This window comes from Theropithecus gelada, chromosome 14 (genome assembly GCF_003255815.1).
Source record: "Theropithecus gelada isolate Dixy chromosome 14, Tgel_1.0, whole genome shotgun sequence".
NCBI classification, from domain to species: domain Eukaryota; kingdom Metazoa; phylum Chordata; class Mammalia; order Primates; family Cercopithecidae; genus Theropithecus; species Theropithecus gelada.
In genome coordinates, this window is record NC_037682.1 from 108,939,882 (window position 1) to 108,966,900 (window position 27,019).

General features: G+C 52.1%; 1 protein-coding gene across 1 annotated transcript in view; it reads right to left on the reverse strand.

Moving 5' to 3' along the window:
• Positions 1–10,657: 10,657 nt before the first annotated feature.
• Positions 10,658–27,019, reverse strand: part of DSCAML1 (DS cell adhesion molecule like 1) — a 367,266-nt gene continuing 350,904 nt past the window's right edge. Inside the window, exons 22-33 of the mRNA XM_025355527.1 lie at positions 23,032–23,149; positions 22,478–22,641; positions 22,104–22,202; positions 21,118–21,306; positions 20,354–20,641; positions 18,852–19,007; positions 16,604–16,634; positions 16,302–16,420; positions 15,517–15,669; positions 14,706–14,900; positions 13,592–13,903; positions 10,658–11,689 (exon numbers count right to left, since the gene is read on the reverse strand). Coding sequence (XP_025211312.1) covers positions 11,214–11,689; positions 13,592–13,903; positions 14,706–14,900; positions 15,517–15,669; positions 16,302–16,420; positions 16,604–16,634; positions 18,852–19,007; positions 20,354–20,641; positions 21,118–21,306; positions 22,104–22,202; positions 22,478–22,641; positions 23,032–23,149 — 2,300 coding nt within the window. The 3' untranslated portion in view covers positions 10,658–11,213. The remainder of the gene's footprint in view (positions 11,690–13,591; positions 13,904–14,705; positions 14,901–15,516; positions 15,670–16,301; positions 16,421–16,603; positions 16,635–18,851; positions 19,008–20,353; positions 20,642–21,117; positions 21,307–22,103; positions 22,203–22,477; positions 22,642–23,031; positions 23,150–27,019) is intronic.

Consider the following 27,019-nt stretch of genomic DNA (forward strand, 5'->3'; position numbering starts at 1 on the left):
TCTGGTAAATGAGTCCATTGAAATGGGAGCCTTGGCCGGGCACGGTGGCTCACGCCTGTAATCCCAGCACTTTGGGAGGCCGAGGTGGGTGGATTGAGATCAAGACTATCCTGGTCAACATGGTGAAACCCCATCTCTACTAAAAATACAAAAATTAGCTGGACATGGTGGCACACACCTGTAGTCCCAGCTACTCAGGAGGCTGAGACAGGAGAATCGCTTGAACCTGGGAGGTGGAGGCAGTAGTGAGCCGAGATCGCGCCACTGCACTCCAGCCTGGGCAACAGAGTGAGACTGTGTCTCCAAAAAAAAAAAGATAAAAAAAAAAAAAAAGAAATGGGAGCCTTAATTTATTTGAGACATATCACAGCCACCCTGAAAGAAGGAGAGAGGTGCTGGTGCCCTGCTGTGATAAGCACTGCTCACATCACAGTAGGGTTGAGGAGACGGCAGACATTTGTAAATAAGAGTGTTTGTAATTTAGAATCTGCCAACATTTTCTATCAGGTGGGAGGCGAGGAAATGACTACAGATGCACGCACACACCCCATAGCGTGCTTAGCTCCGTTGTGGGTTAGAAAGTCCATGTCTTACATGGAGTAGAACCCCAGCTCTTGGTTTTGGGGTCATATTACACTGTCCCCATCAAACTTTTCACCCTGATTGTTGTCAGTGCTTTCAGAAGATGTGGTGGCATTTCTTCTAGAGAGGGTATAGGAGTCTCCTTGCCCAGCAGCCCTCAAAGTCCTGATTCTCCTTCCCCACGGGGCCCCATGAAGGCACACTCCCTGGAGAGTTCAGTAGTTCCTTCTCTCCCTTTCCAGGGTCTCTGAGGCTAGGGTGACTGTTGAGAGGCTCCCAGCTGTGCTCTCTCTGACCCTCAGGCTTGGGTTGGGATCCCAGCCCTCCTTGAAATAGAGCAAAGGGTGATGGGTAGCGCTCCTTGATATAGAGCAAAGGGTGATGGGTAGCGCTCCTTGAAATAGAACAAAGGGTGATGGGTAGCAGAGTGTCTGTGGAGGTGCTGGTGCCTGAGAGCATAACAATAGAACAGGCTCCTGCACATAACCTTTGGGATGGACCCATGGCCTCAGTTTGGAGGCAAGGGTTAGGACAAGATGGCCCCGAAGGAAGGATCGCCTCCTATCTTCCTTGGTTGGGTCAAGTCAGCTGGTTAGTGTCCTCTCCCTTTTGATTTTTCTTGAAGGAACCATACCACTTTCATCCAAATCCACCTCCATTGTTTCCCCCTGGCCCTGACCTCTGATCAGATAGGGGGACTGGGTCTGGGTCATTGGGATGATTGACCTCTGATCAGATAGGGGGACTGGGTCTGGATCATTGGGATGATTGACCTCTGATCAGATAGGGGGACTGGGTCTGGATCATTGGGATGCTTGACCTCTGATCAGATAGGGGGACTGGGTCTGGATCATTGGGATGATTGATCTGGAGCTGGGAAAGAGCTGCTGTTTCATTAAGTCATCTCAGCCATAGCCCCCACCCTGGTAACCTTACTGTCTCTCCAGCAGCCTTCTAACTCTTCAGGGAGGGGCCTTTGGTCTGTGATGAAATGGTTTGTGGGTGGGCAGCACAGCTCGGGAGGGGGCTGCCCCCATCTCGAGGAAGCATAGCTCCTCTCTCCGCTCTGGCAGGATGGGGTACAGGTAGTACTCTGCTAGTTTAAAAAATTCTAGGATGGGAGAGGTCAGTCTGCCTCATGGCTTTTGCTCTGTGTGGTAGAGCAGAGAGCATTGGAGACATTTCTGATTGCCCCTGCTGAAGAGAGGTAAGAAGCAGAGGAACAGTTTGGTGAGTCTCACTCTCAGGGTTAAAAGCAGGGAGGCTATGAATCGAACAAGGATTTCCACGTTATCCTTTATAAAGAGGTTGTGAGGATGCAAGAAGTCCTTAGAACAGTGTTCAGCACACAGTAAGCCCTCAATAAATGGGAGCTGTTGGTGTTGTTGCCCTGGCAGGGAAGTCAGGAACCATGATGGAGACTCTGCAACCTGTGTGACTTCCCATGAGTAACAGCAAAAGTCTTGGACACAGAGGACAAGACAGATGGCAAAGAAAACGCTTGCTGGGGGATTGTGTTCCTCTTCATGATCAGTTGTGTGTGAGGGGGAGAGAGAGGAAAGTGGAAACTTTAGGCCCTGGGGCTGGCAGGCAGGAGGCAGAGCAGAGCCTGTCAGGCTTGAGACGGTGCCCTGGGTTGGAGTACAGGATGGTCTCCCGGGGTTCCACTTGCATTTCCACAACGCTCTGTAGTTTACAAGATGCTTCACCCAGAGTACTTGTCCTAGGTTATTTCATTCACCCTCTCAGTGTGTGGTATCTTCTGCTCCATTATACAAATAAGGAAACTGAGGCCTAGGAAGAGGATCATTTCCCAAAGATACTCCACTAGTGCCTGGGGGTCGGAATTTGAGCTCAGGTCCTTTGGGCTCAAATTTTGATTTGAGCCTACCCACTGCATGGACCTTTACTGAGAACATAGGCTCCACCGCTTTCTTTCCTAGTGACCCGTCCCACTGTAGGGCCACTACTGGGGTAGCTTAGGCACCTAGGCCTGGAAAGGGGCAAAGACAGGGAGTGAATCTGGGACTCTCTTGGATTACCTATTACGTTAGGCTGGCTTCAAGGCTCTATCTCAAGCCTCCAAAAGACCTGGGCTGAGCTGAGCAGGGATTCCTTTTAGGAGGTAGGGCCTTTGTAGGGCTTCAGGGTGTCCCTGGGCAGAGCTTAAGAAAAGGGTAGGGTCCGCGATGCCAGGGACATTCCTCGGAGTCTGGGCTGGGCTGCAGTGACACCCCTGGTGCCCCCAAATCCACCATGCACTCGTCTAGTCTCTGAATCCCCATGGAGGGGTCTCAGAGCCTGGAAGGCGTGGGACCCGTGGCCTCCTGGGGAAGAAGGAGGCTGAGGTGGGCAGAACCCAGGGTGTCGGGCAGAGTCAGATGCTGTAGAAATGCTGGGAAAGGGTGGGAATACGAGACTTGTAGTCTAAGCTTGCGGGACCAGCCGAGTCCCCTCTCCCTTGGTGTTGCCGACAGAGCCCTGCCGTGGCTGGGGACCTGGCTTTGGCACAGGCCGTTGGTCTGAGGCAGCTGGCCGCAGCAGTGGCTGATGGTGGCTGCCCAGGTGCTGAGCCAGGATGCGTCCAGTCAGAGCATGCGCTGGAGATGCCACTTGTCACAAAGGTGCTGGCGGGGCTCAGCTGGGGACACGCAGGGCCATGCCTGGAACAGTGCCATCCACCTCCACTGGGCCCAGGAAGGGTGGAGCTAAAGAGAGAAAGAATGGCACCCACAGAGGCAGGAAGTCTCAGGACAGAGCTCGCCATCCAAGTGATGCCTCCTGGGGGAGGTGAGGCATTGGCCCAGCGCGGATGGGGTGGCATTTTATTGTGTCGTCCACCCTTTCTGGTGACTCCCAGGAGTTGGGGACCAAGTGTCAGCTCCTGGTTGGGACTGATGACAGTGGATTTGAGGACATCAGAGGCCTTTAGAGCTTCCCTTTCTGCACAGACCGTGAGTCCTCTTGGTGACCTTCAGTGGATTCTCTAGGGCAGCAAGGGACCTTCATATCCCACCTGCTTCCCTGGACACGAACCTGGGCAAGAAAATAAACAAACAAACAAAAGCTGGGCATGGTGTTCTTCGCCTGTAGTCCCAGCAGCTCGGGAGGCTGAGGTGGGAGGATCGCTTGAGGCCGGGAATTCCAGGTTGAGTGCACCATGATTGCGCCACTGTACTCCAGCCTGGGCAACAGCAAAACCCTGACTCAAAAAAAAAAAAAAAAAAAAAAAGAAAACAAGAAACAACAACAGCAACAACAAAACCTGGGCAGGTCAGGCAAATCCTGGCTTCCCTGGAATCTGACCCTCTGGTCTGATGGTTTGTATCTTGTCTAATCCCCATTTCACAGTTAAACGCTCTTTAACCTCATTATTTCCTTTCAGTCTTAACCTGGCAGTGTGGGAGTTATTCTCCCATTTCATAGAAGAGGAAATTGAGGCCCATGAGAGGGAAGCTGCTTTCCCGGGGTCACAGAGCTGGCAAGGGAGCAGTGGGATTGACTCCGCAGCCCCTGTGTTTCCATCACAGGGCCCGCCACACGGTGGGAGCTCTATACATGCCGCCTTCCAGGGGCCGCCTGGCTTTCTGAAAAGGATCCCAAGTGGTTTGGTGAGCGTTGGCTTTGGAATTCAAACCCTGGCCGATGCCTCTTGCTGGCTGAGTAGGCTTGTACAAGTCACCTGACCTCTTTGACTTCTTTCTTAGCCAATAAAATGGAGATCATACATCTTCGGGGTGGAAATTACAAACACATTAATTTCCCATCCGTAGCTCCTTCCCACGAATCACCAAAGAGGAGGCCTGTCTTGCCTGTGGTTTCTCCCACCTCCTCTGCTTCCCCTGTGCCTAACTGTTGCTGTTTCCTAATGGAAAATGGGGGGAAATGAATGCGAGAGAACACTCCCCAGAGGAGAGGAGGGCGAAGCTGAGCAGGGCTGGAGAAGAGCAGGCAGTGTGTGGGGGGATGCGGGAGGCACAGACCCTGTAGGGTGTCAGTGGGTGTCACATCTGCTCTTCGGACCCCTTCAGGATCACAGAAACAAAAGCAGATAACTTATTTGAAACTTTCCTTTTGGTGGCTGAGTGGATTGAGGTTCTTTGACTAGCACTACGACCCCGAGACATAACCATCTGGGTTTTGTGCTCATAGGAGTTGCTCTTTCTTACAGGGTAGTGGTAAAACTAGGAGAGTATCCGTGCTAAGTGGTTATCAGGGTGCTTGACACAGGTAGACTTTCAGCAAATGGCAGCAGGCACGATGGTATTCCGTTGTGGTGTTTTCTTGTACCTTGGGGACACTATGCGGAGAGAACCAATGTTTCAGGAGATTTTGGCCTTCACTGGTCTAACTCCTTGCCCGTTTCTCCCACTGTTTACCCTTTGTTCATCTATATCTAACATATGCTGTGCTCCTATTAAGTCAGGTACTGTCCCTTCTCTGGAAGAGACAGTGGAACCCTTCTCTGCCCTTGGGGAGCCTGTCTGCTGAGGACAATGTTCAGATACCATCTGTGGAGGGCTTCTGAGTTGGGGGATGAGACTTGTTTTGTGGTGCCCCCAGGAGTGGCAATAGCGAGCCTTGTGAGTAGAAGTTGGAGGGGCCCCCCAAGCTTAGTGTGAGGGAGGTTTCGCTGGCAGAGCTGTCACGGGTGAGATGTGCTGGCTGGGGAAGTGACGAGTTCTCCATCAGGAGGTGTGCACGGGAGGGCCAGACCACTCTTGCTGATTGCAGAAGGAATTCCCAGTTTGGGTGGAAGCATGGACTGGGTGGTGTTGAAGGTCTCTTTAAGTCCTGAGGTTCTGTGATTCTTAGAGACACTAAAACCAAGCATGGATCACCTCCAGGGTAATCCAGCTGGCATCTATTCCTCCTTTGGCCTAGGGTATTGCTGTCATTGCCCAGAAGAGGACATGGATTCTGGGAGGAAGGACAGAGCCCCGACTCAGGGTTCCTGCTCAGCCTGGTTCTCCCACCCTTCTCTCCTACAGACACACAGATGCCCTCCTCCTCTCCGAGCTCAGCAGCGGCTCCTTTTGCCTTTCCCACCCTTTGCCTGTATAGGAATCCAATATATAGGGTAAGAGGAGGTGACATGATACGGCGGGTGGGGGGTGGGTGGGAAGATGCCCTGGGCCTGAGCTATCAAGGGAGAATTTCTATGGGCAGCCAAGTTCCCCTTCATCTCCTGCATAAATTAAGACGATGCTAGTTGTTGTAAAAATAAACTCCAAAATATCGGTGCTTAATGCAAGTTTATTTCTTGCTCACATAAAGTCCAGTTGGCATTGAAGGGGATAGAAGGGCCTCTGCTCTACATAGATGTATAAGCCAGGGTGATAGAGGATCTACCATCTTCAATAAGCGGCTTCCAAGTTCACCTTGGGCATTGACTTCCAGTCGGAGAGAGCAGAGGGTGGCCAGGGAAGTTTTCATGAGCCGGGCCTGAAAGTAGCGTGTTATCACTTACGCCACATTCCGCTGGTCAGAACTCGGTCTCCTGGCCTTCTCTGGGAATCGGGGGCCTGGAACTGTAGTCACCAGTTGGGAAGCGACTTCCCCACAACAACTGTGCACTGTGGAGGGATGATGAGGCTTCGGCAGACAGCTAACCATCCCTGCTGTTCCCTGATCCAGGCTTCCCTCCTTCCGCCTCCGCCAGTTTGCGCACACTCCAGGGAGCGAGCCTTTGAGTGCAGGAAGAGACCCGCAGGGCTTTTGCATCTCTAGCGTCCAGATCAGTGCCAGATCATTGGAAGTGCTTTGGGGTATTTGGTGAATGAACAAATGCTTGATTATCATTTTGCTTGTTAAAAACACAGATGCCACAAGGTCAGGAGTTCAAGACCAGCCTGGCCAACATGATGAAACCCCGTCTCTACTAAAACTACAAAAATTAGCTGGGCGTGGTGGCACGTGCCTGTAATCCCAGCTACTCGGGAGACTGAGGCGGGAGAATTGCTTGAACCTGGGAGGTGGAGGTTGCAGTGAGCCGAGATCATGCCACTGTACTCCAGCCCGGGTTACAGATTGAGACTTGGTCTCAAAAAAAAACAAAAACAAAAACAAAAACAGATGCCTGGTGGAAAACAGTTTGTTGGTTCCTCAAAAAGTAAGATATAGAATGAGCGTGTGATTCAGCAGTTCCAGGCCTGGCTATATTCCCAAAAGAATTGAAAAGAGGGGCTCAAACAGATCCTTATACACCTGTGTTCACAGCAGCATTATTCACAACACCTGAGAGGTAGAAGCAACCCACGTGTCCACCAGGAGATGAATGGAGAAGCAACATGTGGTAAATACTGGAATATCCCCAAATAGGAATGAAATTCTGACACATGCTGCAACATGGATGGAGCTTGAAGACATGATGCTAAGTGAAATGAGCCAGAACCAAAAGGACACATATTGTATGATTCCACGTATCCCAGAATAGGCAGATTCATACAGACAGAAAATAGAATGGTGGTTGCCAGGTGCCGAGAGAGAGGAAACTGGGGAGTTATTGATTAATGGGTACAAAGTTTCTTTTTGGAATGATGAGAAAGTTCTGGAAGTGGATAGTGGTTATTTAAAACAAGGTGAACGTATTTAGTGCTGCTGAATTGTACATTTTAAAATGGTTAAAATGGCGAATTTTATATTATATATCTTTTATCACCATAAAAATAGAAATGTTGGTCAGGTACAGTGGCTCATGCCTGTAATCCTAGCACTTTGGGAGGCCGAGGTGGGCGATTGCTTGAGCTTAGGAGTTCAAGACTTGCCTGGGCAACATGGTGAAACCCCCTCTCTACTAAAAATACAAAAACTAGCCAGGTATGGTGGCAAGTGCCTATAGTCCCAGATACTCAGAGGCTGAGGAGGGAGGATCACCTGAGTTGGGCAGGTGGAGGCTGCAGTGAGCCGTGATAGCATCACTGCACTCCAGCTTGGGCTACAAGGCAAGATCCTATCTCAAAAAAAAAAAAAAAAAAAAAAAAAAAAAAAAAAATGCTTAGGCTGCATACCAACAAATTCCTATCCTGTTAGGGCTGGGGAGAGCTGGGTTCTGTATTGTTGAACAGGCTCCTCAGGTGAATCTGATGTGCACCTAAGTTTGAGAGCCACTAGTCTAGCTCTAGTTGTTGGCAGAATGGAGGAACAAGAGGTCATCTCTCTGAAGGTCTTCTAGAGGAGGGCTTCTCAAACGTTGATGTGCATATGAGTCCCCTGGGGATTGTGCTGAAGTGCAGAGTCTGATTCAGTGGTTCTGGGGTGAGGCCTGATATTTTGTATTTGTAACAAGCTCCTAGGTGATGGTGATGCTGGTGCCACTGGCCTGTGAACCACACGTGGAATATCAAGGCTCTCGAGGGCAGATGGTCGTCTTGTCCATGGTAGACAAAGTGGAGGTCTGGAAAGGAGCAAGTGAATGTGTAAGATGACTGCTCCAGATACATAGATTTCAATGAGGATGAGCTGGGGATGAATGAGGAGCAGGAGTGCCACTGATTTGTGAATTAGCTTCTGGGTGTGGATCAAACAGGCAGGCCTGTGGTTTAGCTGAAAAAACATATCAAGGGCCAGGCCCAGTGGCTCACACCTGTAATCCCAGCAGTTTGGAAGGCCGAGGCAGGAGGATTGCTTGAGTCCAGGAGTTCGAGACCAGCCTGTGCAACATGGTGAAACCCTGTCTCTACAGAAAAAAAATTACAAAAATTAGCTGAGCATTGTGGCATGTGCCTGTAGTCCCTGCTACTCCAGGGGCTGAGGCAGGAAGATCACTTGAGCCAGAAAGGTCGAGGCTGCAGTGAGCCGTGATCACACCACTGCACTCCAGCCTGGGTGACAGAGTGATATGCTGTCTCAAAAAAACAAAAAACCAAACAAACAACAATGACAACAAAAAACCCTGCAAAACTTATTGAAGTTAGAGATTATTAGCAAATAGAATTGTGTGGATTTTGCTCAAGTATGTCTGAATTTCCAGACTTTGTGCTTTATAATAAGGGGCCTAGCCCAGTGGAATACAAGCTAAACTGGGCCACATCTTACTTTTCTGTTGCCTTTCCAAATCCTTCTCATCCTACAGAGTCCACCTCAGGTCCCAGGCTTCCAACAGCTCCTCAGAGCTGAATTCCACCTTTTCCACCACTGCCCTTCACCAGGATGAAGTACTTCGGAGCCCTTAATCCACCCTGTGCTGCATATTGGGTCACCTGCCTGAACTGTTTACTGATAGCGTCACATCAACTGTTTTTCTGCCCATATGTCCAGCTTGCTCCCCGGACCTGGCGGGCTCCTTCCCCGGCAACATTCTCGAGGAAGAACTGAAACTCCATCTTTGAACAGTGGAGCAGCAGGTAGTATGGCTCAGTAGTTAAGGAATTGGACGCTCATGAGTTTAAATCTCATTCCCATCTCTTCTAGCTCCTCTAACCTTCTCACCTGTCAAGTGGTAATCGTGATACCTTTCTCCCGTCTGCAATGAGATTATAAGCAGCACCTGGCACCTAGTATCGGGATCCGTATTTTCCTGACAGCGTTCCCCTTCTAAGGTAGCCCTTAGGCTGGTTCCATCTTCTGCGCCTTTAGCCTCTGAGGAGTTTTTCATTCCCTCTTGCTGGTTGGAGTTGGCTCTGATTCGGGTTTGTTTGCCCAACGTCTGGTGTGCAGGGGAGGTGGGGTTGGGGGGCATTCTATGCAGACCGCTCAGTTTTGATCATTGTGCTTGCAGTTCTGGAGGCGACCTGCAGATGGCGTGCGCATCCTTGGGAGGCTGGAACGAAGCTGGGCTGTCACCAGGTGTCTGGAATGCAGAGCTTTGATTTTCAACTGATGCCTTTAGCTGCTTCTCCTGGCTGGGTCCTGGGTGTGGGGGCTGAGATGAGCATTTCTTCATGAGCCTAGGAATACCGAGGCGTACGGAATCTCTGCCCCTCCCCTCTCACGGTGCCGGGAATCTAGTTATTCATGCGAGGGACTCCTCTGCATCCCACACATTCTTGTGCTCAGACAGTGTTTGTGGGATTCGGAAGATGCTTCTACGAAAGGTCATGCATCCCAGGTGGGGCCTCACCGGGGCCCAGGCTAATAGGTATGAGCTGCCTGCACGCACAAACTCCTCCCTCCCTCTCCAGCCCTTCCCAGTTCTTCCTCTCAGCTGCTGGGGAGCAGCGGGTCCCAGACTCACCTTCCTTCCAGGTTCCTGATCCACAGCTTAGCCTCAATTGCAGCGCTCGACTCAGGAGCCCCCTGTGCACTTCTTGTTTTTCACCCAGGGGCCAGTCACCTGCTTCTGCCTCTCCAAACCTTCAAGTCCCTGGAGTTCCATCTCACCTGCCACCTCCTGTGATGCCCTCTGGACCCTCTCATCAGAAACGGGCCTCTGCACACCCACAGCACCTTGCCTGCTCCTCCGTGTGGACGCCTGTTCTTCCACTTGGCTGACTCCTTGGAAGCCAGGTGAGGTACCTGGTGTGCTGACTTGGTTCTCTTTGGCTGAGCTCCATTCCCTCTCTTCCATGAGCTTCTCTCACTCCTCAGACCTCCGACGACTTCTCTCCTTCTCCCTCTGATCTCATCTGGTCCTAACAGCCCAGAACTTTAGGCCTTGGCCTGGTGCCCCAGGTTTAGATAATCTCTTCTTCCCGGCTCTCAATAGGCACCTCTCCCACAGCTGTGGGCTAGTGATCTTGCACAGCCTGGCCCCCTGGCTACCCTGCACTCTCTTGGAGGAGAGAAGCCAGTAGGCAACCCCCCCCATCCCAGGCTCCCCAGTGCTTGGTGAGCCCGAGGTCGCCTCATTCCATCTGCTACAAGCTTCCCTCTGTTTACAGGTAAGGACACTGTGGGTCAGAGGGGTTTAGGAGTTTGCACGAAGCCACCGACCTAGTTCCCCTTGCAGGCCCAGCACAGCTCTGAGAACAGAAGAGGAGGCACCTTGGCTAATTGCAAGCCTTTGAAAGTCTTAAAGCACTGAGCCAAAGCCCAGGCTTCTCACAGAGTCTCTTTATGAGAGACAGAAGGCCTGGGATCGGGGTCTCTCCTCCCTCCCCGCTGGCCCTCGCCAGATGGGAAAAAAACCACCACATAGAAACATAACCTTTATTGCACACGGCGCTGGGTCTTTTTTCATAGAAAAAGGTATTAACACATAAGCATCTGCAAATTGAAGCAACTCCTGGTTTTCTTGGAACAGTAAAATCGCATGCAGTGTCTCTGAGTTGGGATTTTGGTCTTTGTCAAAACCACCTAGATTGGGGGAGGGTGAGGAGGAAGGAAAAAAATTGCTGAGTCTTTGTGCCTCTGTCTCAAAATAGGGTGAGAGAAATATATAGATATATAGCTTGTGGACGCGTTCCTATCTGTCTATATATGTATATATATCTCCACACATATTTTGTGGGGTGGGGGATTTGACTTGTACTGTCAAATTCTTTGTGCCCTGGCTTCATGGAGAAGAAGAAAATAGTTTCATTTGTACAAAAGAGTTCTATGTACAGGCGTTCATGATTGGGGGTTTTTGTTTTGTCGTTGGTTGGTTTTTGTCTGTCAGTTGAATATAAATAATGCAGAAAAACAGCCGAGCTGGCGTGTGGGGCTGCGGCGCGGCACGGTCCAGGCATGGGCTGCTCTTCCTGCCAGCGCTACACCAGGGTGTAGGATTTGGAGTAGGCCCCGGCCCCCTGCTTCTGAGACCTCCCTACCCCCGACGTGCTCATCTCGAGAAGCGAGTCCCTGGAGCCCCCCATTTTGGTGTGTGGACCCCCGGCTCGTGGAGGCTCGGTGCTGGGGGCCGGAGGGGCAGCACTGGGGGCGGTGGGGGGCTCAGCCGGGGTGGGGCCGGGGGCTGGGGGGGCTGTGCCGGCTGGGGGTGCTGGCATGGCCAGAGTCCTCTGAGGTAAGGTGGCTGTGGAGGCGGCAGCGGGGGCCCCTGGGTGGGGGAGGCCCAAGGGCTTGCTGGCAGGGTCCAGGGTCAGGTGGCGAGCCTGGGTGTGGTAGGTTCGAGCCAGGTTCCGGATGGAGGCCTCACGGGGTGGAACCACGGGGCAGGGCTCACGTCCATCTGCCTTTCGAAAGAAGGCCTCTGACTTGGCATACAGGGGCAGGTTGCAGTAGTCACCTGGAATCACAGAGGCAGAGGATGTTACAGGCAGAGGCTCATTCAGCCCTCACCCCATCGCCTGCCCCCCGTCTTCTCTCTGATCTGGCACGGGGCCCCTCCACTGGGGGGCAATAAAGAGTAGCGGAAAGGGGGGGTGCTTGGCCTTTCTGAGCCTTCGTTTCCTTATCTGTGAAATGGGGATGATCTTACTTCCCCACAGGATTATTGTGAGGGGCGAATGAGATGAGGTAGGTAAAGTGCTTTGCTACAGTGGCTGCTACAGATAACAGCTGCCCAATACATGGATGCTTGTTGTTCAATGGTCACTAGAGGCTGGTCAGCTTCCGGTAGTGGAGAGCTCACTACTGCTAAGGACAAGGATGTCCTAACGGCTCTGGCTGGTGGAAAGCTTTTCTTTACCCCGAGGAGGAAAGGAATATCATTCCCTGTCGCCTCCCCACCATGGAGCCTGGTTCTGTCCTCTGAGGTCTCACAGAGTGAGGCGTCCCCCTCTTTCCCATGGGGGCCTTCCAAATGTTTGAAATCAGCTACATATCCTCTCTCCTCCCACTTGGTCGCCTCTTCTCCAGGTGGAAAGTTCCTAATTTTTTTTTTTTTGAGACAGAGTGTCCCTCTGTCGTCCAGGCTGGAGTGCAGCGGCACGATCTCAGCTGACTGCACCTCCGCTTCCTGAGTAGCTAGGATTACAGGCATGTGCCACCACGCCCAGCTAATTTCTGTATCTTTTAGTAGAGATGGGGTTTTGCCATGTTGGCCAGGCTGGTCTAGAACTCCTGACCTCAGGTGATCAGCCTGCCTTGGCCTCCCAAAGTGCTAGGGTTATAGGCGTGAGCCGCCGCACCCAACCTAGTAATTTCTTAAACTGCCTCCATGTGACATGCTTCTAAGACCTCTGTTGCCTGACCCCCACCCCCCGCCGTGCTCCATGGGTACCCTGCCTGCAAATGGGCCTCTTTCCCCGGGGGAGCTGGGCCAGGCACTTTCCTTAGATTTTCTTATTGAATCCTCACGACAGCCCCCAGGATTGGTTAATACCTGCCTGCGCTTTACAAGTGAGGAAACTGAGGTTCAGAGAGATGAAATCATTTGCCTAAATTTGCACAGCCAAAAGGGGTGGGGTGTCATACAGGGCCACAGTCTCCAAAGTCTTTCCATTGCTCCAGGCTCTTCTTTCCATGACCCAGAGAGCCCCGCCCCTGCCTCAGTTAGCATGGCCAGTGCTAAGCAGACCACACTGCATTGTTTGATAGTCTCGCCTTTGCATGCTGTGACCCCAGCATCTGCTGATAGACTCCCCCTGGTGATCCTAGCCCTGCCCTGCCAGCCTCTAAGGGCATAGGCTCTGGTCAGGCCCCTGGGGTCAGGTGGTTCCCAGCCAGGCCAGGTCACTGCCTACCAAGAGGTATGACCATGGTGGGCGGAGCTGCCAGGACTGATCGATTGGGTCTGGATTAAATTCAAACAGCATTGAGACCAGAGACCCTTGGGCAGCTGACCCTGAAGGGATCTGTTTCCATCCTGGCACAGCTTCAGATAAAGGGGATGCTCACTACTGAATGAATGAGGCCTTATGACATGCTGGGGATGTATATCATTTCTAATACCCATCACAACAATGCAATGTAGATACTATCATTGGCATTTTACAAATGAGAAACTTAAGGCCACAGAGGTTAAACGGCTTACCCAAGGCCACAGACACAGGAAGAGGTTGAGCCAGGATGTGGGCCCTGACCTTCCTTGCTCCTAAGTCCTTGCTGTTGGTACCACCCTGCACTGCCAAGGAGCCAAGCTGGGCTGGCAGGATCCTGGTACTAGTAGGACTAGATCTAGCCAGGGCTCATGGGGCTGGGGCCAGGGGGCAGGGGGCACTGCCTGGGAGGTGGTCTGAGCACTCACTCTTGTTGGCCCGGTGAGGGATGGGCACAGCCACGTTTTTGCCCCGGTCCGCATCCTGGGGCTTGGGTGGTGAGGCGGTAAAGCGGCAGATGCCAGGCTCTGAGGGTGTGCTCATGGACGTCATGCTGTCGGCGTTCTCGTTGGTGCCTGTGGTCATCTGGTCAGAGGAACTGTCAGAGATGAAGCACTCGGTGATCTCAAACTTGGCGTGCTGCAGCTGCTCCTCCAGCTTGGCATGTTCGTAGGCCCGGGCCAGCTCCTCGTAGGTGGAAGAGGCGCTCTCAGTGGACACCATGCTGTTCCTTCCTTTGTCTGGGGAGTTAAGAGGACAGGAGTAGGTTATGGGGAGAAGGGTATAAGTGAGACTGACTGAGCACTTCCCCTGCCCGTAACCCCAGCAGCCGTCTGGAAGTCTGGTCATGGAGGACACCAGGCTGAGGAGATCCTGTGAAGGTGGCAGTGGTGGCAGAAGTAGGAACTTTGACTCATGAAGGGCAGAACATCTTTCATTCTTGAATATAAGCGGCCGGGCGCGGTGGCTCAAGCCTATAATCCTAGCACTTTGGGAGGCCGAGACGGGCGGATCACGAGGTCAGGAGATCGAGACCATCTTGGCTAACACGGTGAAACCCCGTCTCTACTAAAAAATACAAAAAAACTAGCCGGGTGAGGTGGCGGGCGCCTGTAGTCCCAGCTACTCGGGAGGCTGAGGCAGGAGAATGGCGTAAACCCGGGAGACGGAGCTTGCAGTGAGCCAAGATCCAGCCACTGCACTCCAGCCTGGGCGACAGAGCGAGACTCCGCCTCAAAAAAAAAAAGAAAATAAGCAACCATCCCCTGGAACATTCAGCCCTTTTTCCAGTGAACATCATGTGTACCAGTTTCTCTGACAATTTTTGGGAAAGCAACATTAACTCCCTGACCAAGTAGAGGTCAGTGACGTCAAGTGTTTTTGTCCCAGCTGCACAGTGGGTCAGTGACCAGCTAGACATGAAACTGACTTGTGCCTTGGCCCCATGAGCTGGTGGGTAGAAGTTGGAAGAATAGAAGGTGAAGGTGAATGATGGGGAACTGTGGGGAGGTGTTCAGGATGCCAGCAGGGCCTTAGGCACACCTGTGTCCTGGGACAGGCTGGCGCTGTAGCTGTCACTCTCAGTGACGGTGACACCATGCTGGGAGCCCACAGTGCGCCAGTCAGAGGTGAGGGTGCGAGCAGGTGTGGAGGCCTGGCACTTGGTCAGGGTCCACTGGCTTGAGTACCGGTTCCGGGTGCTGTGGGCTGACTTTACGTTCTTCCTGGATACTGGATCTGCACAGACAGAAGCAAGAAATTGCATCCTCCAACCACAGGCACCCAGGCTTGGGCAGCTGGCACTTACCAGAAAGGGCAAGGGGGAGCAAGGGAAGAGGCAGACGTAGCCACAGAAGCTCCCTTGGGAATGCTGCCTTTCCTAACCACATCGCTGTCCCCAGAGGAGAAGAGCAATTGAGTCAAGGCGTGGGGGCAGTGGAGGGCATTCTCCCCACCCACCCCATCTTTTCCTTCCACCCGGGGGAGAATGTGATGTCCTTTCCTGCTGCCTCCTGACTGTCCATTCATTCCCTACAGTCCTTGATGTGTTCTCTCCTATGTCCAGATACACAGTGCTAGAGATAGAAAGACCCTTGGAGAACTCAAATACCCAATACTCTCAAAATTTCTACGTAAGGAAACAGGCCCAGAGAGATAAAGTTAGTGGTAGACCCAAGGTCACAGTTAGTAAATCTGCAATCGAGGTCTCCAGGCGCTAATTCCAGTGCTTTCCATTTTTTCATTCTATTCCATTATGCTCCCTCCTCCCTTTAGAAAAAACACCACCTCTGTCACGCTATGCCCAAGGCACCCTGGGTGGGAAGACGGCTGTCTCCCTGGGGATAATGCATACTGGTTCCTGGCCGGATGTCAGACATGTCGATGAGGGGTCCTGTGCTCTGGATGAGGGCTGGGTGGTGCAAGGAGACGCCAGTACAGAAACTCTGTGGGTTGACAGCTTGGCTGAACTCAGCATCTGTCACAGGGATGGTGGCCTTGTCATCTCCTGGTGAAAGAAGGACAATTACCATGAGTCCTTGACAATTGTTTTTTAAAGCTCTGTTGGATGTGACTGAATTTCTCTTTGTCTTTATCCAATGTGTTTTTTGTTTGTGGATTTGTTTGTTTGTTTTTTTGAGACAGGGTCTCACTCTGTTGCCCAGGCTTAATTGTGATCATTGCTCACTGCAGCCACCTCAATTTCCTGGACTCAAGCTATCCTCCTACCTCAACCTCCCGAGTAGTTGAGACTACAGGATGTGTCACCATGCCTGGCTATTTTTTTTGTGTGGTAGAAATGGGATCTCACTATGTTGCCCAGGCTGGTCTCAAACTTTTGGCCTCAAGTGATCCTTCCTCCTTGGGCTCCCAAAGTGCTGGGATAACAGGCATGATCCACCACACCCAGGCTTTATCCAATGTTGAGTCACAGAAAGGCCAGCAATTCCCTCCGTTGGACAGAGGAGGAAACTTAGCCCTTGAGAGAAGCCACAATGAGTTCTAAGGTTGTTGAGTGGTCGATGGGGCTACTGCCAGAACCCTGGGCACTGCCATGAGGGCAGGTGTTTGACTTCCATGGATTGTAGCCTGGGGAAGCACATCCAGCATGACAGGGAGCTTGTGGCACCTGTCACTCACCCAGCTGCTTGATGCCTTCTTTGTCCTCAATGAGCAGCTGGACCCTGGGGATGTCAATGTGTAGCCGTGGGCCCTGGGGTGGCCCTTTCACAGGGGTGTCAAAGCTTCTATTGTTCTTGCTGTGGGGAGAAAGATGAGGTGGGTGGCTCAGCAGCCATAAGGGGTTGGGGGAGGGGGCTTTGCAGGACAGTGGGATCTTAGAAGCCTGTCTCCTATTCTGGGAGTTCAGAGCGAGGCTCCTGAGTCCTCCTCAGGGGAGAGGGGAGAAGGGAGGAAAAAGGAAGCAGCTTGGTGATACCCACCTTATCAACATTTCTGCCAAACTCTTTGCATCTGCAAAACAGTAGAGGGAGAGGAGAGCTGGGTGAGAATGAAGTTTGAACAGGATGACAATGGGAGAGGCATGGGAAACAAGGTGGAGAATTCCTTAAAATGGGGCCAGGGCTGGTCTCCTAAGAAGCAGAAGGAGAAATGTAAGGACCTACAAAACAGCCTAAAACTTGACGCAGTTTCACTGCTCCCAATTCAGGATTTGCTCAAGTCTGTTTTCCTTTCTTCAGATTTTATCTAATCGAGAGATCCTTCCCAAAGCACAGGGGGGCATAGCAAGTGCCCCATCTGCTTCATGAATTGACTCTACTTAAACATGACACCATAACAGGCTGGAAATGGATATCAGTGGAAAGTTTATCCTCAGTTATATCTTGGGGAGAGGAGAGGATGTGGTAGAGGTGGTCCATAGGAAGCCTCAGATTATTAAACTCTCATATCAACCAAGAGGCTTCACTTCCTCCTCTGGGGACTCTGTCCCCAAAAAGTCCATGGATGGATTTTAGGGCCCATTCTTTGTCTCAGAGGAGCCTTGAATAGGATCAGGACTCTCAGGTTAGGAATTTGGAAGAGAGAATTAAAGGGCCTACTTAATTTATTAGACCCCTGATACCTGAGAATGAGCTGTCAGAATGAATCCCAATAGTTGTATGCATGCATCCAACCATCCAATTATCTAGCTCTCCATTCACCCAATCATTGATCCATCCATCCATCCATTTATTCATTGATCTAGCCATCCATCCAACCATCTACCATCCAATTATCCATTCATCCACCCAACCAACCATTAATTCATCATCCACCTATTCAACCATCCATCTGTCCATCCATCTACCCATTGATTCAACCAGTAATCCATTCAACCATCCACCCATGCATTCAACATCCATTCAATCCTTCTTATATTTATATACTAAATCTTCCATCCAACCACTCCTTTAACCATTCACCCAATCATCCCACAATTCCAATTGTTTTTCCATCCAGCCATCCATCCAACTTGTCATCCATCGATCTATCAGAATAGTCATCTGTCCATCCAAGCATCTGTTCAATCACCTACCCATCTGTTCAACTATTCATATAATCATTATCTAGCCATTCAACAATCCATCCACCCATCTATTCATTCAACCTTTTATTCAACCATCCTTACACCCAGCCATCTATTCAGCCATCCAACCATCCTTCCATCTATACATCCTTCTATTCAACCATTTATTCAGTGATCCATTCAACCATCCAACCATGTAACTACTCACCCATCTAGTCATTCAATTATCCACCCAGTCATCCATCCATCCATCCATCCATCCAATCATCAACCATCCATTGAACCATCTGTTCATCCATTTACCCAATTCCTGAACACAATAGGGAGCATTAATCATTCTCTTTTCTGTGCTACTATTGTTTCCTGGCTTCTCACATTAGATGATAATCTCTGTAAGAGTATGGCTTTGCTGTTCTTTATTGATCTCTATAGTCTTGCAATATCTATGATGAAGCAGACTCAATAAAAGTTTTCCAAATAAGTGAAAGCATATTTGTGAAGCAACTAGTAGGTGCCAGACACTGTATTAGGCCATGGGAAAATTGAGGTAAATCAGACCCATTCACAGTAGACTGTGGCATCAGGTAATGGAAAAAGGGGATAATATTCAAAATATTTAACACCTGACATGGTGCAGAAACTGCCCAGTTAGAACTGAGCATTGTACTAGAGGCTACCTGCAGGTCTATTCTTTAGTGGATGGGTCCTAGGAAAGTTGCAGGGATCCTGTGAGAGGGGATGGAGCATCCAGTGTGGAAAGGAGCAACATCTGTTTACCAACCAACATGGAAATGTTTAAATATTTAACAACCAACATGGCTTTAACCAGTGCGTACCTCTATTTTTTATTTTTTATTTTTTATTTTATTTTATTTTATTTTTATGAGACGGAGTCTCGCTCTGTCGCCCAGGCTAGAGTGCAGTGTACCTCTAAATATTAGCCCTGACTGGGGCAGGCACAAAGTCTTGGGGGCATAGAGGAGGAAGTGGTGAATGAAACCTTCTGAACTAAGGAGGTTTCAGAAAGTTGGAGTGACCACTCTTCCTTCAAGAGGACACAGGCACTCTGTATCATCCAGATGGTGCTGTGAGCCAGTGAAGTGGGGACAACGTGGCTGAGAGCCAACACCCCCTCCTGGAAGGCCCATAGGAAGCTCCCCCACCTCGGAGTCGCTTCAGCCGCTTCTCCTTCCTCTTCTTGCGTACAATGAAGAGCAGTGCCACCCCCAGTGTGGCCAGGATGACAGGGCAGCCGATGGTGAATAGCTTCTTCACGTCGTCCCCTTCACCTTGAGCAGACTTGATGGGTGGAATGGTGCCTGAATGAGGGCAAAGAATAGAATTAGATGTCCCTTATGAGCCAGGTGCTGTGCAGAGCATCTCTTGGGTGAGGCAGACCTCTGACCTCTCTTGCTGACCTTGGGCTCTGACCTCCACCTCCTGGCACAGAGCCCTGGCCTTCCCCTCTGCTCCCCAAATTCTGGTCCTATCAGGACAGCCATGAACAGTTGTGTCATTTTTATATTGCATTATATTAACGACTTCCTGGTACTGTTGTAGAATTAGCCTGAAGTCTCCTGGAGTTAGTCTCTCGCCTGTTGGAGTTCAGTGCTCATTCCTTGAGAGTGGATTGATGGGTTTAAATTCTCATATCCAGCTGGGATGAGGAGAACCAAGAGTGAAGCATGGTAGGAAGAAGTCAGGGCAGTGGACCCTGGGTTCTCTTTCCCAGATGGGGACAAAAACCACTACAAACCCTACATTCTCCCCCTGCTCACCCCTCCTGGGGGCCATATCTGTTAACCCGGGTCTCCTGCAGGGAAACATGACAAGTTTTCCTGCTGACATAACCCTCTGCCAAGCCCTGATCCTTGCCTGTTTCAGAGCTTTGCTTAAGAGTCACCTCCTTCATGAAGCCTTCCTTGCTTGAGTTCATCCCCTTCTGATACTGCTTTTGTTCTGTTTCCTTAACACATAGGTAGACTTATGACAATGGGCTTCTATGAATTCAGCCTTCCATGTTCCTTCAATGGATGTGTGTGTGTATGTGTGTGTATGTGTATGTGTACATGTGTATGTGTATATGTATCCCTATGTGGCAGAGGCCACCTGCTGGCCAAGGCACTTAGGAACTGGTAGTATGCCTTTTCTGTGGATTTCGGAGGCTCCCTGTTCAAAAACATGGTGGCCACTCAACCTTCACAGGACTCCAAGAGAGCAAGAAACAAATCAGTACAGGGTTAAGCCACTAGGCTTTGGTATTTGCGACTGTAGCATAGGCTGTTCCCTCCTGGCTAATATTCCATATCAGCAGAAAGTTCTTAGGGGTCAGGACCTCAACCACACCTCTACCTCCCTCGTCACCTCCCTGAAACAATGCACAGTGATTGAGGACTGCAGCTTCAAAGACTCTCCATCTTTGGTATTACTGACCTATGTATCTGTCCATCTGTAGTGGCCATTGGTGCATTGCCCACTTACCTGGCTGCAACCAACCTGATGTTCCCTTTGTCAGCCCTTTTGCCTGTGGGCCAGCATTTCCCCCACCTGCATCCCTGCCTGTTTTTCTATTGGTCTGTCTCTTTATGTATCTGCCACTCTGCCCACTTCCTTCGCACTACCCTGCTCCAGCCTCTGTGCCATCCCTCCCACCCTTGTGACTCACTGCCATCGTAGTCCAGGGTGGCGAACTGGGCCGTTTCATTGCCGCAGCCAGCGCTGTTGCAAGCCCTCATGCGCAGCTCGTACCATGTGGCCTCTCGCAGTTCCGTCAGGAACACCTCCCCAGAGCTGTTGGCCCGGAGGCCCTGCCAGGCCCAGGTCCCCTTGGGCCGATACTCCAGAACGATGGCTGTGATAGGGCAGCCCCCGTTGTTCCAGCCCTGCAGGTTAAGCCGAGCATGTGTGGAGTTGATGTGGGTGAAGAGGTGTTGGTCTTTGCTGAAGGAGGGCTCTGGCAGGCCGGAGGGAGAGAGAGAGGTTAGAGAGACTCGGGGGGAGGCAGGACTGGGCTGAGCTGGAAAGGATTTCCCTGGGGCAGCTGGGATGGCAGTAGCTCCAGAATACATGTTTGGCACAGGTCAGGTGAGGAAGCCCCAGGGGGCAGAGGAGGAAGAGGAGGGGAGGGAGGAAAGGGAAGAAAAGGGCAGGGCCTGGAGAGAGGCCTCAGCAGAGGAGGAAGGGAGCCAGGAAGAGGCAAAGGAGTGCCACCTTTGGCCACCCAGTGGGGAAGTGGAACTAGTTTTTCCTAATGGGATCTATTGGGATGCTGTGGTGATGGGAAGGAGGCTGAGACTCCTCCCTTCAGGCTCCCTGCATCCCTGGACCCCTCCTTCCCCACCCAGCCACCTTCCACCCCATACCCGGCCCCTCTACCCCACCCTCACTGGGCCCGTCACTCCTTCCCTGCCCTGGCGGCCTGGGCCTCACCCCGCCCGTGGGTCTTGGCCTCGATGATCTCGCTGATGCGCCCAGAGCCCACACTGTTCTTGGCTGCCAACTTCACCTTGTACCATGTGCCACACTTGAGGCTATCCAGCTTGAAGGAGCGCTCGCTGGAGCTGATGAACACGTCCTTCCACTCCTCGCTGTTGTCCACCGAGTACTGTAGCACGAAGCCTGTGGAGGGTAGGCCTGATTCAGGTGGGGGCAGGGCAGGGCAGGGCAACAGAAGCCCAGCCTTGGGTACCCCAATAGGGGGGCTGGGCTCCAGGGAGGGGGCAGAGTCAGGCCTTTGGTCATTGGAATAGGCATATGCTCCTTAGAAGCAAAATTGGAAAGACCAGCCCCAGTCAACTCTCTGTATTAAACCAACCAATCAACAAAACACTGTAAGGGCCTTGGGTCCAGCCCCTTGGCGGGTTTGACGCTGTCACTTTGGCTCTAGTGTTAGGGGTTAGTGGCCCAGGTCGGGAGTGGAGAAAACCAGAGTTGTGAGGCTCACAAAGGGTCCTGTCTAGACCCTCACTACTTCACGCATGGCCCCCTGAGCAGCAGGCTCAGCAGCACCTGGAGCCTGTTAGAAAGGCAGGTCCTCAGCCCCAGTCCAGAGCGCTGAGTCAGAGCTGCATTGTTACAAGGCCGCTTGGTGACGCAGATGCACGCTCATGCTTGGAAAGCACTGATCTGGTCCATTTGTCTACTTTGACAGATTGGGAAACCCAGACAGAGAGGGAAACAGGCTACTCCAGGGTCACACAGCTCACAAGTGGCATTAGAAGGGCAGGCGTACTAAATCCCAGTTGCCTGGGCATTGCAGTTCCCTTGGCACTTGAATGACTTCCTTGTGGGTCACTTGGCCCCCAGATCATTTCTGCCATTTGGAGACAAACGGCAGAAGTGGGTGAAGCCCCTTCCCTACCCCGGGCCCAGAATTCCTTCCCCTGTCTTCCCCCCTCATCCAGACCACTCCTCACCTCGAATGGAGCTGCCCCCATTGTCACCTGGAATCCAGGTCAGGGTGATGGATGAAGCTGAGGTTTTGGAGACAGTGAGGCGTGGCTGGTCCGGGGGAACTGTGAGGGGAAAGTCACCACCCCTTAGCACAAGGGTGGACCCTGTGACGCGGTGTGGGGCTCCCCCCATGACGGGAAGGTGCTGGCTCTCCCACACCCTCACTCCCACTCCCCAGCTCTCCTGCCTCCCCTTCCACATGCACCTCTGTTCCCCCAAAGGTCTATCTCTCCCTTGATTTATCTTCTTCTATTCAATGACATTCTCACGTGATGGAATTCCTACCCTTTCTCCATCCCTGTCCCCACCAGGGGCCACCTGCCTCACAGAGCCTCACCTTGCACCAGAAGGTTGATGATGATGGTATCAAAGCCACCGGTGTTGGTGGCCGTGCAGGTGTAGTAGCCAGAGTCCTCAGCCTTCACTGCACGTAGCAGCAGTGTGCCGTTGGTGTGGATGAGCCGGTGCCCGTCCATGGACACTGGAATGGCTGAGTCTTCACTGCCGGGGGCGAGGATGGGGCGGGTGGGTCATGTCAAGCACCCCTTCGTCCTAAGGCCCTCCCCCCGGTGTGTGGCAAAGAATGCTGGGAGTGGAAGGAGGCTTGCCAGGGGACGCTGGGTTCTTGGGGCTTTTCTCAGCACTCCCTGGGGGTATGAGGTAACCCGGCCTCTTTAACCATCCGGGGAAGGGAGGTCCTTGGCTCCCAAGAGGGGAGCCAGGAGGCCAGGCCTGCTTGAGAGAGCAGTAGCAGTATACCCTGCAGGGCCTCCACAGGGCCTGGAGGCAACCGGGTCACCAGGAAGGAGGGCCCCAGACTCTCCTCCTCATACCTCTTCTACTATATCCCTCTTTGGGGCCACCCCATCCCTCCACAGTCCCGACACACACCTGTCCTTGGTCCACTTCACGGCAGGGGCTGGATCTCCCACTGAATTGCAAGGCAGCCGAACATCTTTCATCCAAGGTGTCGTCACGGTGCCCCCAAAGGAGATTATTTTTGCTGGGGCTACAGGGAGGAGAGGATGAGAGCCACGCCACTTCTACCTCTGCACAATATCCTTGCCTCCTTCCTCAGGGCTCCCTGGATTTACAGTTCAAATCCTCCCTCCCCGATCTGACTTCCACCTTGGGCTTTTGGTAAGGGATGGGTGTCAGGGAATATTGGCTGGGAGACGTTGACTCAAGAAACATTGATGAAATACCAGTTATGGTCAGGATGGCATGAGGCTCTGAGGATTCAAAAAATGAGTATGATTTATTCCCTGTCCTCATGTTGATCACCGTCAAAGAGGGAGACAGATACTTAAGGAAAAATTATAACAGGGGCAAAATGCTATGGTAGGTGCAGGCACGAAGAAGCCCAGGGGTGCGAGGCAGGAGGAATTTAAATGCTGCTTGATAAGTGGGCAGTGGAGGTGATGGCCGGGAACAGCATCTGGAATAGGAAGCTCTCACTTGAAGGCTAAGAAAGACTTTATATGCAGGGAAGGAAACGTATGTCAGGAAAAGGGAACAGCACTGAGCAGGGACGTGGAGACCTGAAGCTCACGGCAGGTGTGAGGGTTTGCAGATACCCTGGGGTAACCAAAGCTTGAGTCCAGGGGACGGGCAGGAGTAGAATCTTGGGGGCTTTGCTGGCAGGGCCAGGAGGTTGGACTTCCTCTTAGACAGCCACCACCAGAGGGTTAAGAAGTGGTGTCGGCCAGGCGCGGTGGCTCATGCCTGTAATCCCAGCACTTTGGGAGGCTGTGACAGGCGGATCACCTGAGGTTGAGGTCAGAAGTTCAAGACCAGCCTGGCAAACATGGTGAAACCCTGTCTGTCTACTAAAAATACAAAAATTAGCCAGGCACGATGGCAGGTGCCTGTAATCCCAGCTACTCGGGAGGCTGAGGCGAGAGAATCGCTTGAACCTGGGAGGCGGAGGTTGTAGTGAGCCGAGATCATGCCACTGCACTCTAGGCTGGGTGACAAAAAAAAAAGTGACACAAAAAAAAAAAAAAAAAAAAAAAAAAAAGAAGGAGTGGTGTCCTCAGCCGATTTCAGATGCATCCTGGCTGCTTGCAGAGGATAGTTTGGTGGAGGGGGGTCCCAGAGGACATAGACCATGACAGGATGGTGGCCAGAATGCAGGCTGGAGGTGATGTGTGGCAGTGGGGAGATGAGGGGCTCAGAGCAAGAGCTGACAAAACTTGGGGTCTCGCTACTTTGGGGGAAGAGAATGGGGAGGGGAGGATGGCTCCCAGGATTCTGGCTGGGCCACGGAGGTGAGTGATGGCACCCTCATGGGAACAGGGCACACTGGAGGAGGGGCAGGCTTGGCAGGAAGGCCCAGAAAACTTCACCTCGTACTGAGTCCACAGTGCAGCCACAGCTGTAGCTAGACCTCAGGCGGGTGCGTGTTCTGGAGCACCAGAGAGATGCCTGGACCAAAGACGCTGATCTGGGAGTCAGCAGGCGTGATGAGGCCACAGGAGGGGATGCAGACTGACAGGGAAGTGACCAACTCTAGGATCAGTATGCACAGGCAGAGAGGAGAGGACGGGAGTGCCCCGAGGGTGGCTGCAGAGGACTGGGTCAGCAGCATCACAGAAAGTGCAGGGCCACAGGTGCCCAGAGTGTGGTGGGTGGGTAAATGCATCTAGTGCCTGAGAGATCGCCAGGCCCAGATTTAAAGGAACCAAGTGCCCAAGTGCCTCAGAGAGTAGAGCAGGCCCATGGAGCTGGGGCCCTTCTTGGGTGGAGGGAGAGTGAGAGTGAGAGTGAGGGAGCAGCTGAGAGGTTCAGGTGCAGGACGTAGGGGCTGGGCTCCTGTGCTGGTCGTGCCGGGTGCCAAGGAGCTCTGAGAGAAGGGGAGTTTTGGGGTCTGCTTGGAGCAGTAGGGGCACCAGACAGGCCCGGCAGAGGGGTCCACATGAAGACGGCCTCCAGGGGCGGGCAGTGAGAAGCCTGGGGCCTTTGTGGAGGTTCTCCGAGTTTCTCCAGAGATCAGCTTCCAGACCTGGTTTTGCCACAGGCTGGGGTTGGCTCCCTGAATCTCTGTGTGTCTCAGGGTGTGTGTGCGTGTATGTGCATCTGCATGTGTGTGCATATGCATGCGTTAGTGTATACGTGTGTGCATATGTGTGTGTGTGCACATGCGAGTGTGCATGTGTTAGTGTGTATGTGCACATGTGAATGTGCACGTGTATACATGTGTGTATGAGTATGTATGTGCATGTGTGTGCATGTATTAGTGTGTATAGTGTGTGCACGTGTGTATATGCGTGTGTGTGTGCATGTATTAGCGTGTATAGTGCGTGTGTGTGTGTATATGCATGTGCATATGTGTGTGCATGTATTAGAGTATATAGTGTGTGCATGTGTGTATGTGTGTGCATATATTAGTGTGTATAGTGTGTATGTGTGTATGCATGTGCATGTGTGTGCATGCATGTGTGTATAGTGTGTGCATGTGTGTATATGCGTGTGCATGTGTGTGCATGTATTAGAGTGTATACTGTGTGTGCACGTGTGTATATGCATGTGCATGTATGTATTAGTGTGTATAGTGTGTGCACGTGTGTATGTGTGTGCATGTGTGTGCATGTATTAGTGTATACTGTGTGTGCGTGTGTATATGTGTGGGTGCATGTGTGTGCATGTATTTGTGTGTGTGTGCGCATGTGTATGCATGTGTGTACATGTATTGGTGTGTATAGTGTGCGCGCATGTACACGTGTGTGCATATGTGTGCATGTATTAGTGTGTATTGTGTGTGTGTGCATGTGTGTGCATGTATGTACATGTATTAGTGCGTAGTGTGTACGTGTATGCACATTAGTGTGTGTATGTGCATAAGTGTGTGAGTGTGCAGGTCTGTGTGTATAAGTGTGTGTGCATATGCGTGTGTTCATGCATGTGCATATGTATGTGAGTGTGCAGTGTGTGTGTGCACGTGTGTGTGTGTATGGGGGAAGGGGACAACAATGGTTGTCTTTCTCAGCTCACAGGGCAGCTGTGAGGTGACGCTGTGTAAATGTGTTCTAGGAAGTCCACAGCTCTCTAGGACTGTGTTTGTTTAATGCCCCCAGGAGAAGGGGCCAGCCTTCTGCAAAGATGTCCAGCCCTCACACTCCTGCCTCTGGGCCAGTGCCAGCTGTTCTGGAAAGGTGATAGGCTTTAGGCCCCTTCCCTTTCTGAAGAGGGTGGTGGTAGGGGTAAGGGGGTGGTAGGAGGCCCTGAGGCTGCGTGGAAAGAGCCCTGACTTGGAGCTGGGAGAGCTAGCTCACTCCTTCCTGGCTGTCTTTTCAGCCCATGCCACTCCTGCCTCAGGTTGCTCAGCTGTGGAATGGGTCAACAAGCCCTGCTGGCAGGGCAGGTGGAAGCCCCTGGCCCACCGTAGGCCCTCGATCAGATGCTGGCTGGCTAAGCCCGTGGCAGGGTAGGGGCTGGGGCTCTTGTGTTTGGGTCAAGAGAAGCTTGAGTTGCCCCGGTAGGGTGGCCAGGCTGCGCAGGCACCACCTCCTCTCGTCTGGGCTGCGGTGGGTAAGAGAGTGGGGGAGTGAGGAGGGGCCCAGGGAGGCCCAGCGGCAAGTAGACCTGTGGTCCTGGGCTAGTTGTGGCCAGTTCCTGCACCCCAGGGACGGGACAGACGCTCAGCCTTGCAGCTCTACCTGTGCGGCTGCTGCAGCTTGCCCTGGGGATGAGGCCTTGGAAGTGTCATTCCTCTGAAAAGTGGGGGTACATCCCCCATGGCACACTCATGTCCAGTCAGAGATTCAGTGGGGCACTCCCTAAGAGGGTCTAATTCTAGCCCAGAGCCTCCTTCACAGCATGGGATCTGTGAAGGTCTGCGGATCGCAGCAATCCGCCACCGCTGGAACCACTCCTGCCG